The 10766-nt window shown below is 41.7% G+C and overlaps 1 protein-coding gene across 2 annotated transcripts; it reads right to left on the reverse strand.

Annotated features, from left to right (window-relative positions):
• On the reverse strand, positions 1 to 7912 carry LOC129761912 (ras GTPase-activating protein-binding protein 1). Of its 2 annotated transcripts, XM_055759758.1 has the most exons (6): positions 7486 to 7911; positions 6585 to 6712; positions 4875 to 6508; positions 4568 to 4806; positions 1911 to 2240; positions 1 to 1245 (listed from the first exon to the last, which is right to left on the reverse strand). In XM_055759758.1, exons 2-6 carry the CDS (start codon positions 6680 to 6682, stop codon positions 1237 to 1239), a joined length of 2310 nt encoding a protein of 769 aa, XP_055615733.1. In that variant the 5' UTR covers positions 6683 to 6712; positions 7486 to 7911; the 3' UTR covers positions 1 to 1236. The 2 variants fall into 2 exon arrangements, with proteins under 2 accessions (XP_055615733.1, XP_055615732.1); XM_055759757.1 differs by lacking the exon at positions 1 to 1245 and having other exon boundaries at positions 1327 to 2240; positions 7486 to 7912.
• Positions 7913 to 10766: the final 2854 nt, after the last annotated feature.

The following is a 10766-nucleotide window of genomic DNA, read 5'->3' on the forward strand; positions in this document are numbered from 1 at the left end:
TTGAAATTATTATTTCTTTATTACCTTGAAATAATGTTATAACTCTTTCCAGTTTCATCAGCACACGTTCAAAAACTTCTTGCGCGCATGCGGTTTTTATTTCGTTTTGTTTACTATTATGATGAGGTGAACAAAACCTGCAAATATTTAATTTTTACTCGCAACTCCTATAGTTTTACATTTATTTTGCAATGTATCGACTGGCTTATTAAGATTCAGCGATCCATCGTTAAATTATAAAATGAATCCTAACTTTAAAAAAATCCCATATTATTATAATAATTATTATTATTCACGAAAGTTCTATCTAGACTGTGTTGCTTTTCCGCATTGGTTGAATTTGTTTCTTTTTTCTACGTACTTACCCTAAGTATATTCTTCCTAACTGCAATCGTCTGTTTTATTACTTTTTTTTCGAATTAAGTTGTCCTCCCGTTCAAAGTCATTTTTGCTCCGCAAAACATCGATATTGGTAGAGATGAGAGGGAAAATCATAAGGGTTTCGTTTCAAGAGATCTTTACACAGCACCTGACGAGGCAAGCTCTACACAACCTAACCGAACAGCCAAACACGGATTGCCGTTTGTGATCGGAACGAGTAAGTTATTTGCGTCGATCCGAATGGTATAGATAACGCCATGCATAAGATTGGATTAATAATGAAGGTGTACAAATATTGTTCCTTGTTTTGTTGTGTTGAAAATCTAGTGGCTAACTTTTATTAAAAGTACGATTACACATAGTAAATGGTAGCATTTAGTAGTTCAGTTTAGTGTCGGTTTAAAGCAGTTTACTTCTAATTTAAAAAAAAACTGTCTTCCCTAAACGGGCGCCCAATTGTCACCAAAAAGGCCCGAATCTGTCCTAGCGTATTTTATGTATACTAAATTACACACCAGCGTGTATTTTTTTTTTATTTGTTTGCTTCACGGTAGAAATTATTGTGTCAAAGTTCCCTTTTCTGGAGTTGGTTTCGTTCTTAGTGGCGGTTCTCAAAATTTGCACTGTTCTAACACACGTGTCTCGCTTCTTTTCTTTTTTGTTTAGTTGAATGGTAATTGCTACGATATCTTTTCGCAGTTGCAACTCTAAGAGATTGTAATTATTATAAATTATATTCACACATTGTATGTATTGCTCACTCCTCTCTCCATTAAATTACTGTGTTACGTTAATGATGCGCTGCTCTCGAAGCGATGGGATGATATCCGTGTTTGTGTGTGCGCGCAGCGGAATTTAGCGGTACTGAAAAAAGGGGAATACAAAAAAGGTTAGATATCGAAACCTTTAACTAGGATGTGATCGGTTTTCATATATTTAGTAAACAGATGCCAAGATTCACTTCTGAACGACTGACATTGCTGAGACCCATCACCAAACCGAATCGAAAAAAAAGAAGAAACAAACGGATATGTAGTCAGAGAGAAGAATGATTTGTCGACACGTTTGGTTTGATATTTTCGATCTTTGAAAATCGCATTTTTATTTTACATCGTTTACGAGAACATTGTTTGTTCGTTACTATTCTTGTAGGACTAGAAAAAAGTGAATAGCGGAGAACACAATTTTTCATTTTATCTTTTTTTTGTTCTATTTTTCGTTCTCGATTTACTTATTCTTTTCGTATCAATAGAACTATATCACATCCTATGCGCGTCGGGAAGAAGGGGAAATGCTTAGAGAGGTGATATGGCAGAATATATGCAAAAAGAGAGATATATTGGCAAGAACACGATACATTATGATATCGATAGTGTCGATAGTCGAGACAGTGATGATTTTGTGAGTAGTGTGTGTGTTTGTTGTTGTTGTTGTTGTTGTTGTTGTTGTTGAACATTAGCTGCGCGTCTTCAACGTCGTCCTCCGTAGGTGCTGCCAGAACCGCCCCCGTAATTGCTGGCGTTACTTACGTTTCCATTTCCGGATCGTTGTCCACCACCGCCGCCCGACACGCTGCCCCTATCCGACCGTGGATATCCCCCACGACCACTTCCACCGCCAACTCCACCCAGACCACGCTGGCCAGAGCCGCCACGGTTCATGTTACCCTGCGGTCCGCCAAGACCCCGCTGTTGTCCTCCGGGGCCTCCTGGTCCCCCACGGGGTCCATTGCTTCCGTTTCCACCGAGGTTACTGCCTCCAATGCGACCACCAGTTTCCCCCGGGGCACGTGTTCTGGTTTTCTTCTCCTCCACGTTCAGTTTTTGACCGTCCGGACAGTTTTCGGGGAAATACAACGGCTGCAAAAGAAACAGAAAAAGAAAGCGCAATGAGAACGAATCTCCTTACAATCGTTTGATCTTTATCAGTAGTGATGTCTCAATTTTTCATTTATTCGATTATCGATTAATCGTTGGGGCATTTTTCAATATTCGATTCATTCGAATAATTGTCTTTCAATAGTCGATTAATCGAGCGAATATTTTTTTCTTGTAATAATCACGTATCATGTTGTCATTCTGGTCGCGTGGTCTATCAGATTGTCGATGTTCCATTATTGGATAAAAAAAATGTTGGATAAAAAAATTATATAGCCTAATTCTTAACCTAAAAAGCAATCACCTTGAGAAAAATACCTTCTTTCATTAACAGTGACTTGATATTAAATGTGATATTGATATTAAATTCTTCGATACAAAATTACTCGATTAAAACTTCAGATATTCGATTATTTGAATTAATCGAACGATTAACCGACGTCTTTATTTATCAGTGGCGTCTCGTCTATATATGCACCTGGTGCAATGTACAACCTAATGATTAAAAAGAAATAAAAAGCGAAGCGCGGAAGAAACGCATGAAAAGTATGAAAATCATGCGGCTCTCCCAATCTGCACACTTTCGCTAGAGCACCAAAATTACGGATATCTACACACAGATTGATGTATTTGTGTTAAAGTTGTGGTTATTGTGGCCATTGGTGTTTTTTTTTGATTATTGACGCTAAAGAAACCCCAACGTTCAAGAATATTTTTTTTCCATCTTCCATTTTCCGGGAAATGACTGTTCGAAAAATCGAACACATTGGCCGAAACCAGCACTTTTTATTTGCAGTGACAAACACACTGCAAACTGAAAGTCACTTCAATTAGCAAATATACGGTAATCATAAATGCATCAATTTTACATTCCAGGACGTACAAGCCCTGGAGGATGGAGGTCTCTAAGTATAAACTTAAATTAATCCACCTAAGGTGAGAAGTGACATTTCTTATTTCATGTAATTTTAACTTATTGGGTTGGGGAAAAAGAAATGTCGTATATTATCAATATATGGCAACACTTAAACATATCTTGTGTTTTACTTATCGCATCGAGGTCATACTATACGGCTATTTAAAGACGAAAATCTGTGCTACAAGTGTCGTTTCGACAGTGTAGTGAATGTCCTTTTCAGTCTCAAGTTATAACGCGTCAAAGTTGGAGTCCACCAAGCAAGAAATTCGCCATATTTTACGTTTTTACTACCTGCGAGGTAAAACTGCAACGAATTTCCGTTCTGGTCGGGGGAAATTTTCGTCAAAGAAATTTCCTCCGACTTGCACTGTGATCACGCGTATTCTAGAGCTTGCCACTCAGAATGCATTCAAGGCGTGTTATTTGGCATAGAAATCTCAACTAAGTACTAATAAAAATGACACAAGTAATACTACGTTGAGACGGCGAAGTTCCTCTAGGAACGTTAGTGCCATTGAAGAAGAAGAAGACCGGCATGTGAGCACTCGCTCGATTGGCCAGGAACTGGGTATAGACCATAAAACCGTTTGGAACCATTTGCAGAAGATTGGTTTCCATAAAAAGCTGGATGTATGGGTGCCACACGAGTTGACGCAAAAAAATCTTTTAGACCGAATCAACGCCTGCGATGCACTGCTGAAACGGAACGAACTCGACCCATTTTTGAAGAAGATGGTGACTGGTGTGATGAAAAGTGGATCACGTACAACAACCTAAAGCGAAAAAAGTCGTGGTCGAAGCGCGGTGAGCCGGCCCAAACCATCGCCAAGCCCGGATTGACGGCCAGGAAGGTTTTGCTGTGTGTTTGGTGGGATTGGAAGGGAATCATCCACTATGACCCTCAACTCGGTTCTCTACTGTGAGCAGTTTGACCGTTTGGAGCAGGCGATTGACCAGAAGCGGCCAGAAATGATCAATAGGAATGGTGTTGTTTTCCACCAGGACAACGCTCGGCCTCACACATCTTTGATGACCTGCCAGAAGCTACGGGAGCTCGGATGCGATGTCCTATTGCACCCACCGTATAGTCCGGACTTGACTCCAAGTGATTACCATCTCTTCCGGTCCATGCAAAAAGCTCTTGGTGATACTAAGTTGGCCTCAAAAAAGGCTTGCGAAAACTGGCTGTCTGAGTTTTTTTTTGCAAATAAGGAGGGGAGGTTTTATAAGGGGGAGATAATAAAGTTGCCTTCTAAATGACAACAAGTTTGCGAACAAAACGGCGCATATTTGACTTCAATTGGATAATTTTAAGTATGTTAAATAAAGCGTCAAATTTCGATCAGAAATACGACATTTCTTTTTCCCCAACCCTATATATTATAATTACCATGTCAGCGAGGCAATTCTGCACGGAAGCAGGATCCTCGTACGTGATGAAACCGTAATACGGAGGCGCACGAACGCCCGGCATTTTCTGGCCAGGCTTCGAATGAATACGCAAATCAACAACGGCACCGTATTTGCTGAACAGCGCCTTCAGTTCTTCCTCTGTTGCGTGGTGTGGAATGTTTCCTAAGAACAGTTGATGGTTATCGCCGAACTGAGCCGCATTGCTCTGCCTTCGATCTAGATTAAACAAATGAAAAAAATCATTACTGCACAGCATATATGGCGCCAACAAACTTGGTACAAACCTTCACCGCCATCATTGTAACTTCTCTGATAAGTCGGCCGACCATCCTGCTGCTGTCGGAGAGTGCTTTGCCCATTGCCGCCAGTGCCAGTGGGTGGTCCATTGCCCCGAATGGGTCTCTGTTGATTCTGCATCCGCTGCGGCATAGGACCTCCCTGACCGAGCCCAATTTGATCCTGTTGCTGCTGACGGTCGTACTTATTGCCCATCAAACCGGCGTTGTTGTTGCTGGTTGGGCCACTGCTGGCAGCGCCGCTGCTGGAGCTTTGCAGCGTGGAAGAGGGAGGTGGAGAGAGGACCGATTGACGTCCAGCAGTCACATTATTGTAGCTTTGTTGATGATGCTGATGCTGTTGCTGCTGCTGCTGCTGCTGCTGCTGCTGGGATTGTTGTTGCTGGTGATGGTGTGAGGACACCGAAGCGAAACTCAGCGGTCCCGGACCACCCACGCCGGACCCACCAGACTTCACCAGGTTGGCATAGGTTTTCGGTTCATTCGTAATTTGTTGTTGCTGGGATTGCTGAGACGATTGCAGAGACGGATGCTGGTCGCTATAATCGGTTGGTCCATGCGAGAGGTGATGATGATCGTGGAGATCACTCGCTTCCGCCGGGGTAGGATCAATGATCGAGGGAAGAGAAGCGTCCAGTTCGTTCATGGTGAGAGTGCTAGGGATGGGTTCGGGTTCGGGGATGGGCGATGGCTGTTGCTGAAGAGGTGGTTGGGGTAGTTGTTGGGGAATTTGTTGAGGTTGGAGTTGTTGATGGGTTGGTTGAGGTTGAACCATCTGTTGTTGTTGTTGAGCAAGGTGTTGTTGAATTGGTTCAACCGTTGGTATACCAGTTGCAACATTTGGGAGCTGTTGAATAATCGGAGTTTGCGAAGGAACGACGCCAACAGAGGGATGGATACCCGCTGGTTGTATGAGTTGTGTGGGTGTTTGTGTAGGAACAGTCTTCAGTAAATCGTCATGAACGCCATTAAGTTGCTGCGGTTGTTGTTGCTGTTGCTGCTGCTGCGGTTGCTGAGCCTGCTGTTGTTGCCCATAACTAGGAATTATACCGGCAGGGGCAGCACTCATCACTCCTGGTGGATAATACAGCTGTTGCTGAGGTTGCGGCTGCGGCTGCGGCTGCTGTTGTTGTTGCTGTGGTGGCTGCTGCTGCTGCTGTTGTTGCGGCTGTTGCTGAAGACCAATAGTTGGTGCAACGACAACCGGAGCAACGTTGGCAGGGATGTTTTGGTTATCAACCACAAGGTTATTGTCCACATCCCCTTCGTCCTCACCGCCAGAGCGCTCATTCTCATCGATTTCATCGTCGGAGTAAACATCCTGATAGCGGAAAATGTCATTATGAACGTAGTACTTTTTGGGAGACTGAGCGGCCAAGACGAAAGTCTGAGTGAAACGACGCATAGGTTGGCCATCGTTGGACAGTTCACCGGTCACCTGCACCACAACACCGTTCCCAAGAGTGGCTTGCGAGTCCACCTGGCTGATTTTAGCATGGCAATCCCGGAAGTTCAGTTGTTGAATCTTGTTATGGATCTGCTTCTGACCGATTACCAGCGTTGCCTCTTGATTCTTCGAATCAAGCCCACCATGAACAAAGCTTGACGAGTTATTGTAGAAACTGTTATCAATACAAAAACAAAAAATGGCAATGAATTAAATCGAATTAACCAATACTATAAAAAGGGGCAACTTACCGGTAGAGGTGATCAGGAGCCTTGTTCAGCAGGGTGTAATATTGGCGCACGAACTCGCGGCCAACACTTTGCGGTGAAGGTTGTGCTTCCATTACCATTTCCTACGATCGGACAGTTGATGGTTTAGGCTGTGTCGCAAAATATAAAATCAAACTGGAATTATTTATATATATAGTAGTAAAATAAAACAATAATTCGCATAGAATTCTTCCCAGAAGACAAATATTGAAACCGAAAAAGCGTAAATCAGCGTCGATGAATTGCTGACCAAAGCTTGCAGAATGCGAAAAACGCATGGTTTACAATTCCATTTTTCTGTCTTCCTTCATACACTACGTTGTGTGTATGTGTGTGTTTGTGGAGTAACAAAACGTATTTTTTCTCCACATTTCCAACGATGACTGAGAAAGCAATGGACTGTTACGGAAGACCCTTTACAGGATTTAAAACATCCAAAACACAAATATTCACCTGGGAAACATATTGTGTTTCGATAAAACAAAAAGCATTTATTTCGATACACCGTCATAGAAGGCTACTGCCAATAGTTGTGCATGTATGAGTGCAAGTGTTTCTGCAAAGCACCTTTCGTTGGTTAGTGCTTCTATGGCGTCTAGAGATCCATTTTCTCGAATGAAGTCTGTTGTTTCAAGTTTTGTTCTCGCGACTATGTGTACTTATCACAGCCAAAGGCACCTACAGAGATTCACACGGAATGTAAAGCAAGCAAATTCTGTACGTTTTGTGTTCGCTTTTCCTACGTCCAGTTGTTACAGAACAAGTCTGTCAGGTTTTTATAGGTTAAAAATGGCATCATATATCATGTGTACAAATAATAATCCGTGAAAGGGGCAAATCTTTCCTTGAGCATGCCGGATGTTTAAGAAAAAAAACTACATACCTGTATCGGTAACTGGAAGGAATTGAAGCGGGAGGTTCTGCTGCTGCTGTCACGAATTGGGGGGCTTCTCGTTCGCCTTTGCTTCCTTTGATGATACCGACGGACCGGGACTACGCCGCCTTCGCCTTTTTCACACTTTCTGCGATGAATAAAATTCTTGCAAACTCACACTTTTCGCGGCCGCGAGCTCGTTTGCGAATACCAAATTGAAAGACCGCTGTTGTTTGCTTGACAAAGTGTTGCTTATTACCGAAGTCTCGGCTCTAGCCCGATTCACTAAACTGTTTTACGATAATAGTGTAAATTGTATCGGTCAAATGTCTCCCGACAGGAAAAAGGAAAAATGCAGTTGAAACTACAATCCCGATTTTTTATTCTTCACTCTTCGAAGCACTGTTTCACACTTACCATTGGGGCCGAGCGTAACAGTTGGAAACATACGCACACACCGATGCACTCGAGTCAAGCTCCACAACGATGGCGGCTACAGGGAAGTCGACTTACACACATATTGGAAATGGGTGCAAAACTAACTTTAATTTTACTGGTTTTGAACAAGGCGCCTAGAAGTATATCCTAAGGTGGGCCAACTTGCTAAAACCACTCTTCAGCCATCTTGGAAGTCTACTGTGTTTTGTTTGTAAACAAAACACAATAAGCTATTGCCGAAGCTCGCTCGTGATCAGTCTGTCTCTTTCACGCTACAAGCAAATAATTCACCTTCTGCTTTCTTCCGTACTGTTTTCATATACCGCTCCCCTAACCAACTTAATGACGAAACGGCCTCACCTAGTACCATAAACCCGTCTTGGTTTTGAATTGGCTATTTGAATTAGAATCCGTCTCCTCATGTGACTCATGTGAAAAAAGAAAAAAAAATACAGGAGATCCGAATAGGGAAAAACAGGCCCCGGCCAAGAGGATATGATCCGCGAGTCAAGATGTGTTGCAAATTTAGCTGTCATTGCCAAACTATCAAATTACTCGATGAGCTAAAGGCAGATCTATGAAACAAGGTGCGCCCATTCGCTAATCATATTTAACTCGAAACAATCGTCAAATTCGCAAAAGTTTAAAGAAGGCAGTTTTGCAATCTTAAAATTTGGAGATTCTTAAGTTATTCGATTACTTAAAACACGACGCTCTCTTAACCATTTGGCTATATATTTCACGACACACAACTTTTATCGATGCATTTCCAGTTTTTTCCTCAAATAATTACTATTATAATATAAAATCATCATCACACACAGGTTGATGTTTATTCCACCTGAATATCCATCATTATATTCGCCTCCCAATGAAAGCACACGAAGCTTAAGGCCATGTTCTCACTGCAGCGGGGCGTCAACGTGGCGTGTTCACTTATCGCCACGATATTTTGTTTCACTCACATTGCATCGTGCCAGCGGCGTGTCTTCGACGTGTTTTATGAAAATTGTCAATGTGTGTTTTTGAATGAAAGAATCAAAATTGATTTATTTTTAAATATTCCAACATCGTTAGACGTATTCTGCTAAAAACAAGGAGGGTTAAAAATGTAAAAAATAAAAAGAAACCCAAAAAGTTTTAAATAATGTCACTACTACAAACAAACATATGCAAGAGAGAGGCGGTGAAGTACAAATATCGCCGGCGTGAAGTGTTTTCGTTACACGCCAGCCACACGCCAAAACCTCGCTCACGACACGTCAGCCTGATGTGAATACATCGGTAAGAACACACACGATTAATAGTAAGCGCCACACGCACCACCCAAGCCACGCTGACGTCCCGCTGCAGTGAGAACCAAGGCGCCTCTATATATACCAGGTGAAACAATCATATTAAATGCATTTTCAGCCATATTGGAATTGGTGTCGGTATTGTTTACAAACAGCTGCCGGCGGCTCTCTACAAACTGCCACGACGCTTATTCGAACGATGCCTACTATGTTCGGCTTTCGCGAATTTATGTTAAAAAGAAGGGATGATTTTGTAGAATTTCATTCTCATCCAGTTCATCCACTACTCTCGCATGTGAAAATGCAAAAATGGCGTATCCTAGCAATAACAAAACAAACAATTCCCGCTCTAAAAACCGTAATCCCCTTCTTATTGAAGTTGTGATGTTGCTTCACCTGTTATACATTTATACAAGCGCCTTGGTTAGAACAAAGCCTAATGCCGTCTACGCGAATATACTCTACAAAATCAGAATCCGAATTGGATTACAATACCAATAATACAAAAGCAAAAGACGGGTGGGTAATGTCGGGGACATAACCGGAGTGACGTAGGACTATACAAAGGGGACAGCTTTTGTTAAATATATATTTTAAATATATTGTTTTATTTTCTTCACCTACGTGAATACCTACCTATCTACCTGAAAAATGGATTAGTTTACTGTTTACTCTTTATGAATATGTTGATGGTTCTGAAAAGAACCTTTGGTGTTGTGTTTTTGTTATCACTCGATATTCCCATCTTGTTCGGCTAAACCTTCCTGTTTGGCGATTTGTTGTCACTCGCCACAGCTTTCACAGTTGGAAAATTTCTTCCCATCCAGCTTGTGACATATTTTACAGTAAATTACATTCAATGGCACGTCGCATTACCACCACTCAGTGCCGGATTGGAGGTAATTTTAACCTGTAATTGAACATTTGCGATGACAGTGGTACAGTGTCGACTTTCAATGTGGGGTCATAATTTGGATCTCTATGTTTACAAAAATGTCCAACTAAATAAGTCGCATTACATGTCCGTCCAATTAGCTAAATGTCGAACTAATTGTAGATTACTGTACTTTAAATCTGGAAACAATTTAAGAATTGGTGAAAATTGAATAATCAGGAAAGTCCCCAACTATCAATAAGCTCAGAACAACTGCCAAATTCACATACTCATCAAATCCTGGCAAACAAATTATGAAAACATCAATTTGTGTTTTATTATTATTTTGGATAATGTTTTAGAAAGCATTGAACTTTATTTCCTAAACTCTTTTTTGGAAGGTTTAATGGCTCTGAAAAGCGCCTTGTTTTATGGAATGGTTCCAATTTAGAAAACTTAGTACTCGTGGTTTTGAAAAAAACCATTTCGAACGCCCTCGATGCCGCCTTGTTCTGGATTTGCCACCAAAGCAGTTTGTATAAACAAACTTTTTTCTTCTGCTACCTGATGCCGTTTTGCGATTGCGTTTGCCACTCGCCATTCGCTGCAACTGCCTGTTGTCTTGATGTCCACCGAACCGAATGTGTTATGTTCCGAATGCAGGTTTTCTTATCGTCGCGAGC

The sequence above is a fragment of the Toxorhynchites rutilus genome, chromosome 1, assembly GCF_029784135.1.
Source record: "Toxorhynchites rutilus septentrionalis strain SRP chromosome 1, ASM2978413v1, whole genome shotgun sequence".
NCBI classification, from domain to species: domain Eukaryota; kingdom Metazoa; phylum Arthropoda; class Insecta; order Diptera; family Culicidae; genus Toxorhynchites; species Toxorhynchites rutilus.